Genomic DNA, 24,575 nt, shown 5'->3' on the forward strand with positions numbered 1-24,575 from the left:
TTAGTGAACTCCAGGCACTAACCGTCCAAGAGCCATTTATACAGGTTCACGCCAACAGGGTCGTACTACGTACCAACCCCAAATTCATGCCCAAGGTGGTATCGCAGTTCCACATGAATCAAACTATTGAACTGCCTGTTTTCTTTCAAAACCCACAAACTGTCGCAGAAAGGGCACTCCATACACTGGATGTAAAAAGGGCCCTCATGTATTATATCGACAGGACCAAACCCTTTAGGAAAACAAATCAACTTTTCGTTGCCTTTGCCCCACACCACAAAGGTAACGCTATCTCCAAAGCAGGTATAGCCAGATGGATCGTTAAATGTATTCAAATTTGCTATCAAAAGGCTAAACGCACTTTAACGATTCCCCCACGAGCCCACTCAACACGCAAGTTAGGGGCCTCCATGGCTTTCCTAGGAAACATTCCTTTGCATGACATATGTAGAGCAGCCACCTGGTCCACTACACATACATTTACCAAACACTATTGTGTAGATGTGCAATCAAAACAGCAGGCAGCTGTAGGACAGGCTGTTCTCAAAACTCTTTTTCAGACCGCTGCAGCTGGCACTGGTAGCCGCCGCTAATAAGAGGGCACTGCTATATATTCTATGCACAGATATGAATTCAGCAGCCCACATGCCTCGAACTGAATATGCTACTTACCAGTATGCATCTGTTCTTGGCATGTAGGGCTGCTGACATTCATATCGCCCTCCCTCCTCCCCGGCGCCTGTAGCAGCTGCAGCTCTCAGAATTACTGTAAGCATGGTCATCACTTTCTGTATCTACTCCATCACTGCCACAATGGCGAAAAACAATCTGAGGATGGAGAGGATGCCCATGCGCACTGTAGTCCAGGGGAGGAGTCACCTATCCAAGGATACTTCGAAGACTCTTCCAGGACAACAACGTGCAAACATCCGGACCCAACACTAGGCGGCGATCTATGCACAGATATGAATGTCAGCAGCCCTACATGCCAAGAACAGATGCATACTGGTAAGTAGCATATTCAATTTCCTCTTTGACACTCTAGGATCCCATAATTCTAGCCAGACACTGCCTATGCTCAAGGTTATGTTGAGGCACGCAGACAATATTTTTAAAGCTCCTGTCTGTGCCAGAATCCTTACTCCTAGAGTAGATAAAAAATATAAATGTTCCCCCACAGATCCTATTTTTATTAAGGGTCAGTTACCACTTGATTCTTTAGTGGTATCAAATGCTAGAAAGAGGCCTAACTCTCAAGCATCTGTGGATACCCTTTCCCGAGCTGAAGAATCTAAGCTTATCGATGCTTTGGATAAACGATTGGCTGCGCAAGCAGCTAACCAATGGCTTATCGCTAATGCGCAGGGCTTACTAGCAAGATAAGATAGAGCCAACTGGGACGAAATGGAACAATTACTTCAGTTTCTCCCAGAGCAGCATAGGGCAAAGGCTCAGGATTTAGTACAGGAAGGCAAACTAATTTCTAAGCCCTCTATCAGATGCTCTCTGGATGCAGCTGACACCGCAGCTAGAGAAGTAAATACTAGCATCTTACTACGACAACACGCATGGTTGCGGATATCACTGTTCAAACCTGAAGTCCAACAATCCATCCTGCCTGATAAAAAAACATCTCTTCATCCCTGAAGTCGATCAAGCGCTCCAAAACATGAAAAAGGACACCAGTGTAGTAAAATCGATGGGAGCGTTACAATCTCCCTCTAGTAGAGGTTCCTTTCGGAGCTCTTTTTATAGGGGAGGGTCAAAGTCCACGGGCACGGACCAGAACACTTCCTCCAACAAAGGCATTTCCCAATCCTCTTTTACAAGAGGATTTTTCTGAGGAGGTTATAGTGGAAACAATCCCTGGGGTAGAGGTAAAACACACCTTGCACTTCCCCTTCCTCAAGCAAACAGTGACTTCCCAACACTTCCTCCAACTATTCCACACCTGTTGGAGGAAGACTTCAAGATTTTCTCCCCGTTTGGAAATCAATAACAGACAAATGGATGTTATTGCCTGGAGTTTATCAACAAAACATTCCTCCTCTATCTCACAAAATATCACCAGACCACCAGCACTTGCTTCAACAAGAAGTGCAATCTTTATTACTCAAAGGGAATGTAGAACCAGTCCCACTTCAGTACCAAGGGTCAGGGGTTTATTCCCTTTCAAAAAGGACGGCTCCTTGAGACCTATTCTAGATCTCAAAGAGTTAAACAAATACATATTGTCAGAACACTTTCACATGTTATGTTATGTTATGTTAAATAAATTTATAAGGGCGCAACTAACACCATTAGGTTTCTTGGCGCCAAAGTAAAGAGAGCAGAAGATAGTGCAAAGGCCGTTTTTTGATAAGATTCTGTGAAAAGAAAAGTTTTAAGGGCAGATCTGAAGCTGGGGTACGAAGTGATCAATCTCAGGGACAAGGGGAGGGAGTTCCAAAAAGTGGGGGCCAGGAAGGAGAACTTGAGCCCGCCATGTTTCTTCCTCTTATATCTAGGGATGGAAAGCAAGACCATTTGGGAAGACCGGAGAGTGCGGGAAGGGACGTAGGATTGAAGAAGGGAAGAAATGGTAACTCTTCAAGTACTTCCTCTCTTGCAGCAGGGCGACTTGGTCTACTCTCATTCTAAAGGATGCCTACTTTCATATTTCAATATATCCCGCTCATCGCAAATACCTCAGGTTTGTGATAGCAGGCAACATTACCTGTTCAAGGTACTTCCACTCGGCGTCACCACAGCCCCCAGACTGTTCACCAAATGTTTTGCAATAGTAGCTGCTCATCTCAGAAGACAATGTATACATGTCTTTCCTTACCTGGACAACTGGCTTGTCAAAGCGGGCACTTACCAGAACTGTATTCTACACACTCAGACAACAGTGCACCTACATCACCAGTTAGGTTTTACAATAAATGTATAAAAGTCACACCTGTGCCCGGCACAAGTGCAATCTTATCTGGGAGCGTCCCTCAACACTCTCAAAGCTCTTGCCACTCCCAATGTAGCCAGAATTCACAATATTCATACCACAATATTACAATTCCAGCCCAACCAATCATTACCAGCGAGAGTTTTTATGAAACTACTGGGAATGTTTGCATGCTGCATTGCAATTGTACCTCATGCAAGGCTTCACATGCGTCCTCTGCCAGAATGTCTGGCGAGTCAGTGGAATCAGTCACAGGGTCTATTAACCTATCTAGTGTTGGTAGACACCCGCACTCATCACTCTCTGCAGTGGTGGAACCCCAAAACTTAGCAAAAGGGCAGCCTTACATAGACCCGATTCCACAGACTATATAGACAACAGACGCATCCTTAACAGGTTAGGGTGCCCATCTTCAACATTACACAGTGCAGTGACTGTGGTCGGACAATCGCAAACTTCTCCACATCAACTACCTGGAACTTCTAGCAGTCTTCCTAGCACTCAAAGTTTTTCTCACCCAACTTGTAGGCAAGACTGTCTTATTTCACAGAGACAACATGACTTTAATGTACTACCTACAGAAACTTGGAGGGACTCACTCTCTCCAACTGTCGCGCCTTGCACAAAGCATTTGGAATTGGGCAATTTACCACAAAATCTTTCTCCTAGCAGAACACCTTCCAGGAGTAAACAATCAGATTGCAGACCTGTTCAGCAGACACCGGCAGCAAGCACCCGAGTCGGAACGTCACCCCCAGGTTCTTCTTTCCTACTTTCAAAAATGAGGTTCCCACAGATAGAACTGTTTCCCACAGTACACAACGCGAAATGCCCAAGCTTTGCATACAGGTTCACAAACCCAGCATCCAAGGGCAATGCTCTATGGATGATTTGGTCAGGGATATTTGCTTACGCTTTTCCGCCTCTCCCACTAATTCCCTTACTGGTTCGGAAGCTCAGACAAACGTCCCTCACACTGATCTTAGTAGCCCCCACATGGGCTTGTCAACCTTGGTACACCATCCTGTTAGATCTCTCAGTGGTTCCACAGCAAAAGCTCCATCTCACACCTAGTCTCATCACTCAGAGCCATGGAGAAATCAGACATACAAATCCTGGAGAAGTCATCATAGCGATTTGGCTCCTGAAGTCAGAGTTTGGTTATTTACAACTGCCACCAGACTGTATGAATATTCTCAGAGGCTAGAAAACCTACTACTAGAGCATGTTATGCAACGAAATGGAAACGGTTTGTTGTCTATTGTAACAACGATATCAATCCACCTGATGCTTCTGTACATTTGTTATCTGTTGCATTTACAGCAGGTTAGACTAGCTTACACTTCCATTTGTTTACATCTAGCAGCGGTAGCTGCTTACTTGCAAAATAGACAACACTTAGCTCTATTCAGATTATCAGTGATTAAATTCTTTGTGGAAGGATTAAAAAGGGTGATACCACCAAGAATTTCCCCTGTTCCAGAGTGTAACTTAAACATTGTACTTACAAGGCTAATGGGTCCACCTTTTGAACCAATGCACAAATGTCAGGTACAGTTCCTATTATGGAAAGTTGCTTTCCTCATAGCGATAACTTCATTAAGGAGAGTTGGTGAACTTCAGACATTAACTATACAAGAGCCTTTCTTCCAACTTCACAAAGATAGTGGTTCTTCGCACCAATCCTAAATTTCTCCCTAAAGTAGTTTTTGCTTTTTATATCAATCAGTTGAGTTATCTGTTTTCTTTCCTCAGCCTGATTCTGTAGCAGAACGTGCCCTACACACACTTGATGTTAGACGTGCTATACTTTACTACATAGAAAGAACCAAAGATTTTAGGAAAACAAAGCAACTATTTGTTGCTTTTTCTCCCCCTCGCAAGGGCAATCCTATATCTAAGTCTATTGTAAAATGTACTCAAACATGTTGTTAAAGCAAAGAGAACTTTGTTAGTACCCCCTAGAGCGTATTCTACTCACAAAATAGGGGCTACTGTGGCTTTCTTGGGAAATATTCCCTTAGCTGATAAGTGTAAGGCAGCAACATGGTCTACACCGTACACATTCACCAAACACTATTGTGTAGATTTGTTAGCACGACAACAGGCAAATGTAGGCCAAGCAGTACTTCAAACTCTTTTTCAAACAACTACAACTGCTACAGGCTCGCTACCGCTTTGGGAGTTTACTGCTATATAGTCTACAGCTCACATGCCTCGAACAGATAATGTTACTTACCCAGTAAGCATCTGTTCTTGGCATGTAGAGCTGTACATTCACATGCGTAGTAGTTGTTCTTAATTCATATGCATGGACATCTCTATTCTACACATACTAACTCCTTTCTTACCCTCTGGGGGGAAAACAATCTAACAATGAAGTCCATGCCCATGCATACTATCTCCGAAAGGAGGAGTCACCTACCTTGTGACTGGAAAGACTTCTTCGAACAAAAACAACTTGCAAACATCCAGATTGAACACGAGATAGCAGGTGTATGCAAAGCATGTGAATCTACAGCTCTATATGCCAAGAACAGATGCGTACTGGGTAAGTAACATTATCCTTGTAGGCAAATTGCCTTTCATTCCCACAAAGGGAAAGATGGTTAGCTGTTCTAAAAAAGTGTTGACTTGTAGTGGATTACTCAAACCTTTTTAGGGCGAGCATTCTAGACCTCCTCTATATACTTTGGTATATACTTATATGTGTAGATACTTTGTGGCCTCTGAATATCAGCCCTAGGACTGGTCTGCTTCCGCTTAGGGACTTTTTTTTCCTGTTCAACTGCCTCTATTTAACTGTCTTGTTAGAAAAAGACCAGTGGAGGTTAGTAAAAAATCTGAATTGCTTTCTGCTGAGGGACTTTCCTTTTTATTTTTCTGGCAACTGCCTCTGTTTAATTTCTTGATAGAAAACGACCAGCAGAGGTCAGTAAAATTCCAGAATCACTTTAGCATTCTCTAGATTGCAGTCCATAGAAATTGTCTTCATCAAGCACCGGTAGACAATATTTGTTTTCAAATCTTATATTTTCAGTGACATGACCACAAAAGGCCCTGATTTTATATTAAAAACAGAGCTTTCTACTATACCATTTCCCGCTGAAAGGCAATATTTCTCTCCATGTTACCATACCTGGCGTGTCACGCAGTTTGGTGCTTACTTTCCCACCATGTTAAAGAACAGTAGATGTTTCAGCACCCAGGCTACCCGGGCCTCATCTCCGGCTCATGGAAAGGATGCCATTTAAAAAGTGTCCTCGCTGTGGGTTGAAGTTTCCCCACACTGACCTACATGAGGTGTGCAACCTCTGCCTCTCACCTGAGCACGAGGCCAGAGACTGTCCAGCTTGTGCCTCCTTCCGCTCCAAAATGACAATTCGGGACCGACGAGCTCGGAGAACAATGGCGCGCTCGTCTTTGATCCCCGACGACATCTTTCAAGAGGGCGTCGATGTTCCGGAGCAGGGTCGAGTCGGGGAAGCCATCATCAGCGCCTCCGAAGCAGACGATTCCGACGTCGAAGACCTCACTCCAGCTCAAAGGACTGTGAGTACAGACGTCGACCCCGACCCACCCACCCCTTCGACACTGTCGAAAAAGGCTTCGGTACCACCTCCGGGCCCAGGTGCACGCTGAGACACTGCTTCGCATGCCCCGCCTTCTGGCCCGGTAAAAAAGCCTGCTAAGGCTTTAGGCGACTCGGGCTCGAATCAGCCTACCCTCAGTACCGACAAGCCAACTCCGGCACCGAAGAAAAAGGCGTCCTCGACCTCATCCACTCCGACCGCTGCTCCCCCATTGAAGCACTCGGCTTCGAAGGCTAGCACCAGTTCTTCGGCACCGACAACACCCTCGGAGCCGACTAAAAGCCGCCCACCGAAAGGCCCCGATACTTCCAAACCGGAGACCTCGGAACCGAAAAAACAGCACCCGGCTCCAACTCATAAAGACATTTCAAAAATACATGGTTCCAAGCCTAGAACCGCTGCCGAGTCGACGCCCAAAAAACTTACGGCACCGAAGCCCTCTACACCGAAGTATCTGTCTCCCACAGATTAACTGTTTCAACCAGATCCTACCCTAATAAAGGATCCGAAGACTGCTCATTTAATGCTCAGTATCAAAAAGAGGCCACTAGAAATGCCTGCACCACCACCACCGAAGAGAGACTTTGCCACCTCTCCATTAAGGATTCCTCCTCCTCCTCCTCTCCCTCTCACTCCTCCTCCTCTCACTCCTCCTCCTCTCACTCCTCCCTCACTCCTCCCTCACTCCTCCTTCACTCCTCCCTCACACCTCACTCCTCCTCCTCCTCCTCCCTCACTCCTCCTCCTCCTCCTCCCTCACACCTCCTCCTCCTCCCTCACACCTCACTCCTCCTCCCTCACACCTCACTCCTCCTCCTCCTCCCCCCTCACACCTCCTCCTCCCCCCTCGCACCTCCTCCTCCTCCCTCACACCACCTCCTCCTCCCTCACACCACCTCCTCCTCCCTCACTCCTCCTCCTCCTCCCTCACTCCTCCTCCTCCTCCCTCAACCCACCTCCTCCTCCCTCCCACCTCCTCCTCCCTCACACCTCCTCCGCCCTCACTCCTCCTCCTCCCTCACTCCTCCTCCTCCCTCACACCACCTCCTTCTCCTCCCTCACACCACCTCCTTCTCCTCCCTCACACCACCTCCTTCTCATCCAGGGGATACTCATCAATAGTCATAATCTATGAATAATCCCCGCCCATGTGCGGGATCCCGGAGCATATAGAAAATACATATATATAAATATATATATATATATACATATGTGAAAACATATAAATGCAGCCTAATAATGTTCAAAACATGGCAATGCTGTAAATTACATATTTTTGCATAGTAGTGCCCCCGTAACCCGTAAGGAAAAAAGGAAGCATCAGGCAAATTATAACACAGCACTGCTTTATTGCCATAAAGCAACATGTAATTGTAGGCATTCGCCAGTAGGCTGCAGTAGAGTATCAAGAATCCAAGAAAACTGACACCTTGCCTTTAAGGCATTAGAGTAGGGGGACCGTGCCTTTAAGGCCTGCCCGTGACCCCCTGCTCCCATGATGCACTACAGGTGACAGTTGGGCCAGTTCTTTTTTCCGGCTCCTTCTGTGAGGATCCTGGAGCTTGAGCTCTTCAGTTTTTTGACTGAAATTTTGAATTACAGCTTTTTCTAGCTTTTTTCGACGTTTTCTGGCTTATAAGGGCTAATTCTGCTGGTTCCAGTGAATTTTCCAATTTTTTTCCAGTCAGAATGTCTCCTTTATTCAGGAAATGCCCTTCTTGTGGTAATAAAATGGCACTGTTGGATCCACACTCGGTGTGTATTGTGTGTTTACCATCAAAACACGATCCTGACCAGTGTCCCCACTGCCAGAAGTTCTCAAAGCGCACTCTGAGGGACAGAGAGCGCATTAAACTGCATGCAAGACTGGAGAAGGAACGAAGCCGTCGTGAAGGCGAGCATTCCTCATCAAGACCACCTTCTTCAGCTACGCAAGTACAGAAACGGCAACATACCAGCTCCCCGGGCTCCAAGAAGACCAGGAGTCCAAGAGGTTCGCCGTCGACGTCGAGGATGCCGGCGAAGAGGCAGAGAACTTCGGCGTCAAGGGATTCATCCCACCATCAAGAGTCTCCGCCGCGCAAAAGTAAGTCGGCGTCGAGAGGCGGCCCTTCGGGCTCGAAGGCTGCTAGTCTGGTGACATCTGAACTGTCTCCGTCGACGTCGAGGCTTCCGTCGACGTCGAGACACTCTCCGCCACCCTCGAGGGGGTCGACGTCGAGAGATGCGGCGACGTACATTCCGCCGCGAGTGGGCCGGTCGCCGTCGATGGTTACCCCCACTCGGCGACATAGAAGGTCGACGTCGAGAGGAAGATCGACGTCAAGAAGTCGACGTCGAGAGAGGTCGCCGTCAAGATCACCACGTCGACGTCGAGAGAGGTCGACGTCGAAGTCGCCCAGTCGACGTCGAGAGAGGTCGACGTCGAAGAGTCAACGTCGAGAGAGGTCGACGTCGAAGTCGCCCAGTCGACGTCGAGAGAGGTCGACGTCGAAGTCGCCCAGTCGACGGCGAGAGAGGTCGACGTCGAAGACACGGCCGACGTCGAGATCATCTAGCCGACGTCAGGTGCCAGAGAAGAGGAGATCGACATCGAGGTCTCCACGACCGGCGTCGAGACCAGAACGGCATACCTCACACTTGCCGATGGTGACGCAGACGTCGTCGACGTCAAGGGATTCGACGTCGAGGGCGAAGACTGGACCGCCCGCGGAGAGGTCCCCAGGAGAACAGTCATCATCTCCGGGACTGCACATCGTGCAAATATCTCCAGAAAGATCACCCGAGGCTCCAGAGCGGTTTGGACTGTCACCGCGCTGGTTACGAGATGTGGGCGCTGCCGCATGTCGGAGTCCGGGATCGGACTACTCCCGCATGTACTCCCCACCGCGCAGGAGTAAATCGCCTCCGAGGGATCCACGGCCAATTTCACCACGCCGGTCTCGTTCCAGGGACCGTCGCACCGCGCCAAAACGTCCAAGATCTCCGTCCAAGCGCAGATCAGGATCAAGGGCTCACCAAAGCGAACGCTCCCACAAGAGGCGACGCACCAGGTCGTCCACTGGGACTGCATCCACAAGATCCTCAGTCCGGGACTACTCTCCTACTTTTTCATCCACGCCTCCATCGCGAGTGTCCCCGGTGGATGACATTATAACTTTCTCGGACGTCCTGGGTAGAGGGGCGCAAAAGTTGAACATCGCACTGCACGCCCCTCAGGCACCCACTTCTGTGATCTTTGACACTTTACACCATCGGTCAGCTCCCAGACCTCTGCTCCCGTTGGTGCCAGGATTGTTAGAACCAGCGATGGCCACGTTCCTTACACCGGCTACAGTGGGCTCGGTCCCCTCGAGAATAGCAAAGAAGTACAAGGCTCCGGCCGAGGACCCTTTATTCTTGAGGGCGGACCCGCCAGCGGATTCGGTGATAGTGGCGGCGGCCATGAAGTCTCACTCAGCCTCAATATCTGCTTCTGTCCCCCCTGAGAAGGACAGCAAGCTGATGGACTCCTACGGCAGGAGAATGTGCAACACATCTGCTGCGCATATGAAGGTCGCTAGCGCTTCAGCCCTGCTAGGGAGGTATGATCGTTCCCTATGGGATTCCCTGGCCAGATTCGTGGAGAGATTGCCTAGGGAGGACAGGCAGGACTTCACGGAGATCCTACATGAAGGCGGACTGGTGGCAAACCAAGTAATAAGCGCAGCGGCGGATGCATCAGACCTAGCCGCGCATGGCTACTCCCATGGCATCTGCTCCCGCCGTTCGGCCTGGCTCAGATTAACAGCCCTCAAACCAGATGCGCAGAAAAGGATTCTTAACCTGCCGTTTAATGGATCATCGCTATTTGGAGCTCATGCGGACGACCAAATGAGCAAGATGAAAACTGAATTGGACACTGTAAAGGCTGTGGGACTGGAAAAACGCAAAGAGTTCCGCAAGCGCTTTCGCCAGGGCGACAAACGTGCCTTTCACCAGCGCGTTCAAACGCCCCAATGGTCCTCTCAAAACCAACAGAGGTCCCAGTTTCAGCAAAGGGGCCGGGGCAGAGGAAGAGGAAATGCTAAACAGCAGCAGTCCTCTAACAAGCAACCTCCCAAGCAGTGAAAACTTACTTCCTCCGCACTCGTTCGCCACTCCGGTGGGAGGAAGTGTCACCGCTCACCTGGCAGAGTGGAATACAATTACAAACGACAAATGGGTGCTGAGTATTGTAGAGCGTGGCTACTTGCTGAGGTTCAAATCTCCCCCTCCGCAGGTACCCCCACGGAAACAGCCACTCCCTCTCAGCCAAAACAAGCTTTTAAAGGACGAAGTTGCCACTCTCCTCTCCAAAAACGCCATAGAGGAAGTTCCAAACAGGCAGAGAAATCGGGGAGTGTACTCCCGGTATTTTCTTGTTCAGAAAAGAGGAGCGATCGGAGACTACAGACCCATCCTCGATCTCCGCCTACTCAACAGATTTCTCAGAAGGGAAAAATTCAGGATGCTAGCACTGCACCAGATCTTCCCACATCTACACCAAGGGGACTGGATGTGTGCCATCGATTTACAGGATGCATACTTCCACATTCCTGTCTCAGCGAAACATCGGAAGTTTCTCAGATTTCGCATCTTTCACCAACATTATCAATACAAGGTCCTGCCATTCGGCCTCAAGTCCGCGCCACGAACGTTCTCAAAGTGCATGGCGGTGGTGGCTGCATTTCTCCGCAAACGGAAGATATTCGTCTACCCATATCTAGACGACTGGCTCTTAAAAAGTTCCACCCCGGTTCAACTCCAGAGTCATCTCTCGTTCTGCCTAAACCTTCTACACTCGTTGGGCCTTCAGGTCAACTACCGGAAGTCGATCCTCAATCCAACTCAGCGGATCCACTACCTGGGCGCCTCTCTAGACTCCTCAAGCGCAAGCGTGTGTCCTTCGGAGGAGAGGTTATCCTCCATGCTGCAAAAAAGCTGCACGCTTCTCAGCACGGAATATCCCACAGCCAGACAAGTGTCATCTCTCCTGGGATCCATGGCCTCGTGCATCTACATCGTGCCCAACGCACGTCTGCACATGCGTCCTCTGCAACAAGACCTAGAGGATCAGTGGTCGCAGAGGACCGGCCGCTGGGAAGATCACATTACCCTTCATCAACCCGCCAAAGATTCCATCCGGTGGTGGATGAAGCGCTCCCATCTGCTTCACGGCGTCCCATTCCATCAGGCGCCTCCGACACAGACGGTGGTCACAGACGCCTCCATGCAGGGCTGGGGGGCTCATATGGGCCGGCTTCAAGTACAAGGTCTCTGGTCCGCTACCGAGCAGAGCTATCACATCAACTTCTTGGAGCTACGAGCAGTCCATCTCGCTCTCAAGTCCCTGTACCCATCCCTGCAGACCGACTATGTTCAGGTTCAGACGGACAACACCACAACTATGTTCTATCTGAACAAGCAAGGAGGGACCAGATCACGGGTCCTGTCTCTGGAGGCCCAGTCAATCTGGAAATGGCTTCTGGCGAGAAACCTGACGATCGTCGCTGTTCACCTGCCAGGGACCCTGAACGTGCAGGCGGACGGCCTCAGCAGAGACTTCGTCGAAGCGCACGACTGGGTGCTCAACGAAGGCGTCGCTCAAGACATCTTCCGCTTGTGGGGCATACCAGACATCGATCTGTTCGCAGACGCGGACAACAAAAAATGCCCCGTCTTCGCCTCCAGGTTCCCTCAACGGGGGTCGCAGGGGAACGCGCTTTTGATCAGCTGGTCGAGGACATTGCTTTACGCTTTTCCTCCTCTCCCTCTCATCCCGGCTGTGATTCAGAAGTTCTACAGGGCCAGAACTCGGATGATCCTAATAGCACCGGAGTGGCCCCGGCAGTGGTGGTACCCGGATCTACTCCAGCTGTCGGAGGTACCACAGAGGAGGTTGCCATGCCTGCCGAACTTGCTGACCAAGGACAAGGGGAGAGTGTTCCACCCCAATCTCCCCTCCCTCCGCTTGACGGCATGGCTCCTGAATTCATCCAGTACGGACATCTAGACCTTCCACCGGACTGTATGAGCATTCTTCGGGAGGCGAAGAGGCCCTCCACGAGGAAGTCGTATGGCTTTAAATGGAAAAGATTCTGCTTCTGGTGTAGAGATAACACCCTTGATCCGATCCGGGGTCAAGAACAGGTTATTCTCCCCTACTTACTGTACTTGGCGAAGTCTGGGTTAAAGTACTCTTCCATCAGAGTACACTTAGCTGCTATTACAGCCTATAGGAAGTCTCCTACCCAGACCTCATTCTTTCAGATGCCAGTGGTAAAGGATTTCTTAGAAGGGCTTAAGAAAGTTTACCCACCTGTGAGGTCTCCTTCCCCTTCCTGGGAACTGAACATCGTTCTCTCTAAACTGATGGGAGGTCCTTTTGAGCCGATTCATAAGGCCTCCTTGCAACATCTGACCTGGAAGGCTGCCTTCTTAGTAGCCATCACTTCGGCCCGTAGGGTTAGTGAAATTCAGGCCCTCTGCTGCAAGGAACCTTACACGGTGTTTCATGCTAATAGGGTGGTGCTCCGTACTCATCCGAGCTTCCTGCCCAAGGTGGTTTCGGACTTCCATATTAATCAGGTGATCACGTTGCCCACCTTCTTTCCTCAGCCGACCACACCCCCGGAGAGAGCTCTACACTCTCTTGACCTCCGGAGGGTTTTGAAATTCTATCTAGCTAAGACCCTTACTCTTAGAAAGTCAGACAGGCTCTTTGTTAACTATGGACCCACTAATACCGGGCTGGCTGCGGCCAAGAGATCTATCTCTAGATGGATTGTCTCTTGTATAGCTTTGGCTTACCAACTGTCCCACAAAGTTCTGCAGGGTAAACCTAGAGCACACTCTACTCGGGGGAAGGCTTCTACGGTAGCACTCCTTCGCAACGTTCCCATGTCTGAGATCTGTAAAGCGGCTACATGGCGCTCAGTCCATACTTTCACGCGCCATTATTGCCTAGATTCAGACGCACAGGCCGACGCCCAGGTGGGGCAGGCCTCTTTGAGGAACCTATTCGCATAACTGTAATGCAAGATGTGTCTTTTAATGTATGTTTTAACTGCTTTGTTGCTCGTCCGCGAGACTTTGGGTATGGGCTTGCTATTCTATTCATAGATTATGACTATTGATGAGTATCCCCTGGATGAGAAGGATTAGTTACTTACCTGTAATCCTAGTTCTCATCCAGGGGTATACTCATCAAAGTCATAAGCGACCCACCCACCTCCCCGGACGAGCAATGTTTTCTCTTTAAATAAGTGATGTATGGAAGGCAGATCTACTCAGGTGCGGAGGCACCGCCAAAAAGAACTGGCCCAACTGTCACCTGTAGTGCATCATGGGAGCAGGGGGTCACGGGCAGGCCTTAAAGGCACGGTCCCCCTACTCTAATGCCTTAAAGGCAAGGTGTCAGTTTTCTTGGATTCTTGATACTCTACTGCAGCCTACTGGCGAATGCCTACAATTACATGTTGCTTTATGGCAATAAAGCAGTGCTGTGTTATAATTTGCCTGATGCTTCCTTTTTTCCTTACGGGTTACGGGGGCACTACTATGCAAAAATATGTAATTTACAGCATTGCCATGTTTTGAACATTATTAGGCTGCATTTATATGTTTTCACATATGTATATATATATATATATTTATATATATGTATTTTCTATATGCTCCGGGATCCCGCACATGGGCGGGGATTATTCATAGATTATGACTTTGATGAGTATACCCCTGGATGAGAACTAGGATTACAGGTAAGTAACTAATCCTTCTCCTCCCTCACACCACCTCCTTCTCCTCCCTCACACCACCTCCTTCTCCTCCCTCACACCACCTCCTCCTCCTCCCTCACACCACCTCCTCCTCCTCCCTCACACCTCCTCCTCCTCCTCCCTCACACCTCACACCTCCTCCTCCCTCACACCTCACACCTCCTCCTCCTCCTCCCTCACACCTCCTCCTCCCTCACACCTCCTCCTCCCTCACACCTCACTCCTCCCTCACACCTCCTCCTCCCTCACACCTCACTCCTCCTCCTCCTACCTCACTCCTCCTCCTCCTCCCTCACTCCTCCTCCTCCTCCCTCACTCCTCCTCCTCCCTCACACCTCACTCCTCCTCCCTCACACCTCCTCTTCCTCCCTCACACCTCACTCCTCCTCACTCACACCTCCTCCTCCTCCCTCACACCTCCTCCTCCTCCTCCTCCCTCACACCTCCTCCTCCCTCACTCCTCCTCCTCCTCCTCACTCCTCCTCCTCCTCCCTCACTCCACCTCCTCCTCCTCCCTCACACCTCCTCCTCCTCCCTCACACCTCCTCCTCCTCCCTCACACCTCCTCCCTCACACCTCACTCCTCCTCCTCCCTCACACCTCACACCTCCTCCTCCTCCTCCCTCACACCTCCTCCTCCCTCACACCTCCTCCTCCTCCCTCACACCTCATCCTCCTCCTCGTCCCTCACACCGCCTCCTCCTCCCTCACACCGCCTCCTCCTCCCTCACACCGCCTCCTCCTCCTCCCTCACACCTCCTCCTCCTCCTCCTCCCTCACACCTCCTCCTCCTCCTCCTCCCTCACACCTCCTCCTCCTCCTCCCTCACACCTCCTCCTCCCTCACACCTCCTCCTCCTCCCTCACACCTCCTCCTCCTCCCTCACACCTCACACATCCTCCTCCTCCTCCCTCCCACCTCCTCCCTCACACCTCCTCCTCCTCCCGCACACCACCTCCTCCTCCTCCCTCACACCTCACACCTCCTCCTCCTCCTCCCTCACACCTCACACCTCCTCCTCCTCCTCCCTCACACCTCCTCCCTCACACCTCCTCCTCCTCCCTCACACCTCCTCCTCCCTCACACCTCCTCCTCCTCCCTCACACCTCCTCCTCCTCCCTCACACCACCTCCTCCTCCCACCTCCTCCTCCTCCCTCACACCTCACACTTCCTCCTCCTTCACACCTCCTCCTCCTCCCTCACACCTCCTCCTCCTCCTCCTTCACACCTCCTCCTCCTCCTTCACACCTCCTCCTCCTCCTTCACACCTCCTCCTCCTCCTTCACACCTCCTCCTCCTCCTTCACACCTCCTCCTCCTCCCTCACACCTCACACCTCCTCCCTCACACCTCCTACACCTCCTCCCTCACACCTCCTACTCCTCCTCCCTCACACCTCCTCCTCCCTCACACCTCCTCCTCCCTCACACCTCCTCCTCCCTCACACCTCCTCCTCCCTCACACCTCCTCCTCCCTCACACCACCTCCTCCTCCCTCACACCACCTCCTCCTCCCTCACACCACCTCCTCCTCCCTCACACCACCTCCTCCCTCACACCTCCTCCTCCCTCACACCTCCTCCTCCTCCCTCACACCTCCTCCTCCCTCACACCTCCTCCTCCTCCCTCACACCTCCTCCTCCTCCCTCACACCACCTCCTCCTCCCTCACACCTCCTCCTCCTCCCTCACACCTCCTCCCTCACACCTCCTCCTCCTCCCTCACACCTCCTCCTCCTCCCTCACACCTCCTCCTCCTCCCTCACACCTCCTCCTCCCTCACACCTCCTCCTACCTCACACCTCCTCCTCCTCCTCCTCCTCCTCCCACCTCACACCTCCTCCTCCTCCCTCACACCTCCTCCTCCCTCACACCTCCTCCTCCCTCACACCTCCTCCTCCCTCACACCTCCTCCTCCCTCACACCTCCTCCTCCACCTCCTCCCTCACACCACCTCCTCCCTCACACGTCATCCTCCTCCACCCTCACACCTCCTCCTCCTCCCACCTCCCACCACCTCCTCCTCCCTCACACCTCCTCCCTCACACCTCCTCCCTCACACCTCGCACCCCCTCCTCCTCCCTCACAACTCCTCCTCCCTCCTCCTCCCTCACACCTCCTCCTCCCTCACACCTCCTCCCTCACACCTCACACCATGCAGGGGGAGGTGCGGACGATCAACCCCTTGGGGACCCTACCCCTACTGGCTCCCCTGGGATGATTACAGTGTCCCAGATGTCCCTTACACCCCACAAGATATTTATGCCTCCCTTCCCCCCCCCCCCCCTCCTATCCCCCAGAGGACAATATCGGGTTTAACCAGCTGGTTCAAAGAACTGCCCAATACCACGGGGTGGCCCTGCATACAGACCCAGTAGAGGAGGCTTTTCTTATGGATACCTTTGACACCACACAAAGGTCCACCTCAAAACTGCCCATGCTTAAAGGGGTCATTAAGCACGCACCAGAGATCTTTAAAGACCCAGTCAGGGCTCTGGTCATCAACTCAAGAATAGAGAAGAAATATAAAGCTGCCCCTACTGACCCAGTATACATTAAGGGCCCCGCACCACTAGACTCCCTAGTAGTCTCTAACGCCAGGAAGAGGGCAAATTCCCAAACGTCCGGTGACGCACCACAATCCAGACAAGGAATCCAAACTCCTAGACGCCTCTATTATAATATTTGGCGCATTGCTAACACCCAAGCGCTCCTAGCCAGGTTTGACAGGGCACATTATGACGAATTTGAGTCCATAATGCAGCACCTCCCTGACAAATACAAAAACAGGGCCAGTGAGCTAATCCACGAGGGTAAGACCATCACTAATACCTCCATTCGCTGTGCCCTAGATGCAGCAGACACTGCCTCAAGGGCTATCAACACCAGTGTTCTTTTACGCAGGCATGCCTGGTTACGTATATCAGGTTTTAAACCACAAGTACAGAGTTCTATACTCAATCAACCTTTTGATGAGCAACAATTATTTGGGCCCAACGTAGACGTATCCCTCGAAAAAATGAAGGATACAGACACCGCCAAATCTATGGGAGCCTTGCAATCGCAAGCTCCTAGGCGATCCTTTCGTCGCTCATCCTTTAGAAGCACCCATCGAGGCTACTCCTCTGATAGCCACTCCACCTCTTACAAAGCTCCTGCACAATCCACCTTTACTAGAGGTTACCAAAGGGTTGGTTACAGGGGAAATAACAGCAAAGGCAGAGGCAAAAATAACAACTCCTGCTCTGCCTCCACACCTACCCCGACTATTCCACTCCAGTCGGGGGAAAACTCCACCAATTTCTCCCTGCCTGGATAAACATCACTTCAGACAGGTGGGTCCACAAAATAATTCTATCAAGCTACTGTCTCGAACTAACATCTACCCCCCAAACATCCCACCCAAACACCGTCCAATGTCACAAGAACATCTGTCACTCTTAAAGCAGGAGGTAATCTCCCTCCTACAAAAGAGTGCAACAGAACCAGTTCCCCTGCACCAACAAAACAAGGAAGTCTACTCCCTCTATTTATCATACCAAAAAAGAACGGATCTCTAAGGCCTATTTTAGACCTCAGACCTCTAAATATATACATACATTCAGACTACTTCCACATGGTCACACTTTGCTTTCTGCTTGTTCAACTGCCTCTATTTAACTGTCTTGATAGAAAAAGACCAGTGGAGGTTAGTAAAAAATCTGAATTGCTTTCTGCTGAGGGATTTTCCTTTTTATTTTTCTGGCAACTGCCTCTATTTAATTTCTTGATAGAAAACGATAAAAAATTTCAGACCACTTCCACATGGTCACACTTCAGCAGGTCCTCCCTCTGCTTTCCCAGGGCGACTTCCTTGCTACTCTAGACCTCAAGGACGCCTATTTCCACATTCCCATTCACAGCGCTCACAGAAAATATCTAAGATTCGTAGTGGACGGCCAGCACTATCAATTCAAGGCGCTCCCATTTGGAGTCACCACAGCACCAAGAGTGTTCACCAAGTGCCTAGCAGTAGTGGTAGCACATCTAAGAAGACAAAACATACATGTCTTCCCATATCTAGACGACTGGCTTATAAGCCAGATCGTACAATCAGTGTGTACAACACACTCAAGCCACTATTCAACAACTTCACAACTTGGGATTCACAATAAATCACGCCAAGTCCCAGCTGCAACCGTCCCACACGCAACAATACCTCGGTGCCACCATAAACACCTCAAGAGCGCTCGCCTATCCCAGTCCTGCCAGGATAGCGTGCATCCAAGCTCTTCTCACCAGATTCCAACCGCAACACACTCTTCCAGCTCAAGTGTTCATGCAACTCATAGGAATGATGGCCTCTTGCATATTCATAGTGCCTCATGCAAGACTCCAGACCAGATGCGTCCTCTCCAAGAGTGCTTAGCACGCCAATGGAACCAGGCTCAAGGTCAGCTAACAGATCTGGTGTTGGTAGACGGTCGTGCCCATCGCTCTCTGCAGTGGTGGAACACCAAGAACCCTTCCAAAGGGTGATCTTTCCTCGAGCCAGTTCCTCAAATAGTCATGACAGCGGACGCATCGCTCTCCGGCTGGGGAGATCACCTACTACATCACACCATGCAGGGCAGGTGGACACCTCAACAAAAGTTACTCCACATCAACCATTTGGAGTTAGTAGCCATTTTTCTAGCCTTAAAAGCATTTAAAAAACATCTATCAGGCAAGACTGTCTTAGTCTGCACCGACAACATGACAGCCATGTATTACATCCAAAACAAAGCGGGACACACTCTCTGCAGCTCCCATCTTGCACAGAGCATATGGAGGTGGGCTATACCTCAGAACATTTTTCTCCTAGCCCAACATGTCCCAGGAGTCCAAAACACAATAGCCGATCTCTTGAGCCGTCAAACAGAACAAATCCACGAGTGGGAACTTCATCCACAAGTTCTTCAACCATTTTTTCAGACTTGGGGGCAACCACAGATAGACCTCTTCGCCACCCAAGAAAACTCAAACTAAACAGGCTAGTGTGGGCCAAGCTGTACTCAAAACACTATTTCAAACTACTGCAGCAGATACTGGTGGTCGCCGCTTGGTGTGGATACTGCTTTACAATCTATGCACAGTGTGTAATCTGCAGCACATATGCCTCGAACGGAATATGCTACTTATCAGTATACATCTGTTCTTGGCATGTAGAGCTGCAGATCTACACACGCCCACCCGCCTCCTTACTAAGCTCCCTAATGTCCCTGCTGGCGAAAAACAATCTGAGGATGGATCCGATGCCCATGCGCACTATGATCCAAAGGAGGAGTCACATACCTCGTGACTTCCAAAGACTTTCCAAGACAAAAACAAGTGCAAACATCCGGTCCCAACACCAGATGGCGATCTATGCACAGTGTGTAGATCTGCAGCTCTACATGCCAAGAACAGATGCATACTGGTAAGTAGCCTATTCCTTATTTTCAGAACTCGATAGCAGATGTTTTGGAGAGAAATTGTTGAATTTCCAAAATATATTTCAAACTGATATTAGACCAATTATGAAGCGGTGTAGAGGGTTATTACTAATATAAGTGCCTGGTACTAAGTGCTCTGCGGGTATGGCTGAGATGATTACCCATGTAGAAGCATTTACACCGATAAAGCCTTTTTAGGTCGAGCCTGGGCAGCGCATGCGCTGCTCTGCAAGGCATGCTATATTTAGGTAGGGACTTGAAGCTCTGCCCATCTTTTCAATTGGCTCCTGTTACTGTCCTTTCCAGATCGCTTTTCATTCATGAATAGGCTTAATAGTCCCTCTTTGGTACCGCCTTGTCTGCATTTGTACCGTCCCATAAGGACTGGACTTTTTACTTGTGTTACACGGTCTGCTTTATGTAGTCAGTGAGCACTAGTTTCTTAAATGATTTGCCCCTATTCTACCAACTACGTGCTTTCCTACAAGCAGCACACTGCCCGCTTTTATTCTAATTACTAATGGCGGTCCGCTTTAACTATAGCGGCCGCATTTCTTTATTTACTTTAGCAGAACGATCCGCTTTAAGTATAGTGCCCGCGCTTATTTATTTAATTTGGCAGTGCGGTCTGCTTTAACTTTAACGGCCAACCTACCACACGTTTTTTTTTCTTTTTAACGTTTTCTTTTTTCTTTTTTTGCAGTGAAAGCCCCCATACCATGCTTTCACCTATAGTGGCGGTGCCCCTTTCTTTAGACGTGGCTCACTGTAATTTGAATACAGCGATCAGCGTCTAAAGAAAGGGGGGTGGCCACTATGAAAGTGGCCTCGCATTTGCAAGAGTTTGAGCTATTGGCATTGGAAATAACTATGCCTTTTATATACGTGTTGGTTTTGAAAACACTTAAATAAAAGGCTCTGTCATTTACAATGCCAATAGCTTAAACTCTCGCAAATGTGAGACCAATTGCATTGCAAATGCTTGTTACAGCTTTATGATGCACTTGCCCCTGGCATCCCCAAGAGGTTAACAAAATATAAATTTCTGCAATTGTTCCATGATGAGACAGCAGATGGCAGGAGAATCAAGCTTGTGAATCTGCACAAACTACCATCGCTGGAAGATGATTGTTAAAGGTAAGTACATTCTTTGTGGTAGCAAATAACTGGTGTATTACAGCTGTTGATAGTTAATTTTACTTTTGATGTCTAAGCTCACTTCCATTGGTCCCTTCTAGCACCACATCAAGTACCAACACCTTTTAAAGAAGAAGTATGTGTGTCCTCATCCTTCCTGCGGACGACTTTTTAGACTGCAAAAGCAGCTGTTGCGGCATGCAAAGCACCATACAGGTATCTTTTCTGCATTGATGGAGTATGTAGTACCATATAGCTAGAGGGTTTGATGTACCAGGCAGATCGCATTTTTCTATCCTTTAGTTAGATTGTCCTTGGCTAGTTGTAGCCAAGGACTATCTAACTAAAGGATACACAAGGAGAAATAATTATTTCAAGTTGTCAAATATGTGGTAAGGATGTGGCCTCCTAGTCAGAAAATGCACGTGTTTTTGAAATTGTTTAAAAAAAAAAAAAGTATAGATAGTGGGAGGCACTGACCTGATTGCATATTGACAGAAAATGTTATCTCAGTTTTTTTTAAAGATAAAAGGCTGCTCTAATTTGAACTCTTAATTTATTTCATAGCTTAAGTTCTAAAAGAAATTTGCATTGTAAGTAAAAGGGTAGCCACCTGACCCGTATATTGTAGGGAGAAATATGACATGGAGGAGGGAAAAAGAAAGCAAATACAGGCAGTTCGAGGCATGTGTGCTGTAGATACATATGCATTGCCTACTCCTGCCATCTAGTGTTGGGTCCGGATGTTTGCAAGATGTTTTTTTTCCGAAGAAGTCTTTTCCAGTCACAAGGTAAGGTGGCTCCTCCTTTCTGTGATAGTGCTCATAAGCATCGACTCCATTGTTAAGATTGTTTTCTTTCTGTCTTTGGGTTCGGATGTGATTTGCGGTGCTCCGGTTCAAAACCGTTCTTCGGGATCCCCTCGGTGCGCAACCTACTGTACCCTCGTCTGTATTGTTGTACGCGTCTCACCATTCTCTGTGTGTCGAAAAAATCGGAAAACACTGTCTTCGGTATAGAAGACATTGTTGGCGGCCTTCTGGCCTAGCCGCATCAGTCGATTTACACTCCGTTTCGTAGTATCCAGTCTTCTTCCAATGGAACGGACTCTGTTCACTTCTGTCCTTGGTGCCACTTTAAGTAACCGCACATTGACCTTCATAAATTTTGCAACTTGTATCTCACCAGAGCACAAGGAAGAAGACTGCGAAACATGTCGATCGTTCCGATCGAAAAAGACTTTGCAGGACCATCTGGCTCGACAAAGGGACATGCAGCTGCAGTACATCGAACACACCCCAGATAGCTTCGGAGAAGATAATGAGCAGGAGGACATGGAGGCATCGGCAGCAGAAGAGAAGGAGGCCTTCTCTATCCAAGAATCTTACACTGATCTGGAGATTGAGTTGGAGTCAGAAGAAGTTCTAGCTGGACAGGGTGCTCTGAGTAATAAAGCCCCTTTGCCTCCTAAACGTCCTTCCTCCAAACAAAAGGCTTCTGGGCCACCACTGCCTGTTGGCCATGGTCGGCACCGAGACTGCTTCCAATGCCCCACCCTCTGGTTCAGCACCGAAACAGACAATCATGCCTTCCTGCTCGGGGCCGAGACGATACCCCTTCTGTCCCGAATTATTCTGAACTGAAAGAGAATAAAGACAAATCGAGCTCAGCACTGAAAATTTAGACCCCAAAAGAAAAGATGCTGCCTTAAAACCACCGGAGCTGATTTTGGAAAAAATAAGATCTGGAGCCCAAACAAGAGAAGATTCAAATAATCCTGATACAGGACACATCTAATCCAGTAATACCTTCAAAAAGAAAGGCAGACACTGAATACAAAACCCGTCTGAAGAAGGAAAGGGACATGGCTACCAGCCCTAGTAACATTTCCTCAAACCCCATCCACCTTCTTCTCCAATCCCATATTACCAGATATAGGTCCTCTACACATTACACCATCGGGTTCTCCTAACACAAATACTGATTTAGGAGATGATGACTATAATTATAATCAGCCACCAACTGATCCATGGGATGACTATAATATAGATCTACTTCCAAGATACAGACCCTGATCTATACCCAGCAAAACATTCCTTTCCTGAAGATAATACTGCATATCAGGTGATTGTAAGGGCAGCCAATTATCATGGAGTACCCTTACACAATGAAGCCCTAGAAGAGGATATCCTATTTTAAACCTTAGGAAACACACATAAAACACAAATGTTGCCTGTATTGAAAGAGATGATGGGGCATACTAATGATATTTTTAAAAACCCAGTTAGAGCACGCATTCTAACACCGATTTAAGGTGTGAATGTACAATCAAACCTAATCGCTTGCGTTCTACGAGGGCACAGTCTACACGTAAACCATGGCAACTGGGGAGACGTATGTTGGTACCTCGCTGAGAAGTGATAACACGGCGTCTCCAGCAGATTTTGCGCCTAGCAACCAACCCGTGTCAGCTGAGTTTTAATAGCACTTTCCGCCTCTCTACTATATTGAGGCCCGGTCATGAAACTGCCCTCCCAGCAATAGACACCCCGCCCTTATTGGCCTACGGTGGTGCACGCACTGCACGGCATTCAGAGCCTTAGGGAAGTAGACGGAAGGTGCACTGCGGTCACGTGGCCGTGGCTTTGAAGCACCACAAAGCTGCAGGCCCCACCTGCAGCACTGTTGTATAGTGTGATTCAAGCTGTGGGATGTTCACTTTAATATTCACAAAATGGTTCTGGAGGTGGAAGCCTGAAATGGCCTATTACCCGCTGTCAGCCGCTGGGGCACAGAAAACGAATCTTTTATTGCATAAACATGTAAATCTGGGACTCTTCAGGAGAAAAAGGTGGACACTCCTTCTGTGATGGCTTCAGAAAAGCACCCCCTACCATTAGAGGAGCCCTAGAGGCGTGGACTCGTCGTTTTAAGAATGTTTTCCATCCCAAAACGTTCCCCACAGCGCCCCATGCACCACCGAATGTTTAATACCGCTATCTCAACTTGTGAGGTACGTTACACTATCTATGGAGTATAGATAAGTAACTGCTATAATACCCGTCGCCACCTTAGATAACATCTTCCACTAGGCAGCAACATATTGCATGCCTGAGCCAAAACGTTTATCACAAATGTGAAGCTATAAGCCCCAGAATGCAATTTTTGATGGCTAAAAACGCAGGTTTGGCACAAGAGGTCAAGCACAGCAGCAGGGAAGGCAAATGGTGATGCGGGCTATTCAGGTGCAGATGAACGAGTCAAGTGAACATTAACTAGCGTTATGCAGCATGAATCTTTCTGGATTCAGTATGCTGTGCATTATTCGGCGATCTGGTGGTTGGGTCCGGATTCGTAGTCTTTCTTTTGGTTTTTTGTGTGCCCAGGTGGGCGTCGACGTCCCACCATTTGGTGTACCTCTCGTGACGTCGGCGTGCTTCCTGCGGAAGTCCCACCTTTGGGGCGCCATCTTCAGATTCTTTTTTCCGCCGTTGGGTCTGGATCGTCATCAAGAAGCTCCAGAGTTTTTAACGAAGGAAGAAGAAAAATACACGAGTTTCATCGAAGGAGAAATTATAGACTACAGGGAGGAAGAGCATACAGCCGGGATGACGAAGAAGGAGTAGATCCTCAATCTTCGACGCCCATCGGAAA

The 24,575-nt window shown here is 49.2% G+C and overlaps 1 protein-coding gene across 4 annotated transcripts in view; it reads left to right on the forward strand.

Moving 5' to 3' along the window:
* Nucleotides 1-24,575, forward strand: part of ZFP91 (ZFP91 zinc finger protein, atypical E3 ubiquitin ligase) — a 284,968-nt gene that overhangs the window by 169,962 nt on the left and 90,431 nt on the right. For all 4 annotated transcript variants that reach the window (XM_085651803.1, XM_085651804.1, XM_085651806.1 and 1 more), the window contains one exon: nt 21,023-21,137. In XM_085651803.1, coding sequence (XP_085507929.1) covers nt 21,023-21,137 — 115 coding nt within the window. The remainder of the gene's footprint in view (nt 1-21,022; nt 21,138-24,575) is intronic.

This window comes from Triturus cristatus, chromosome 4_1, assembly GCF_964204655.1.
Source record: "Triturus cristatus chromosome 4_1, aTriCri1.1, whole genome shotgun sequence".
Classification (NCBI taxonomy): Eukaryota; Metazoa; Chordata; class Amphibia; order Caudata; family Salamandridae; genus Triturus; species Triturus cristatus.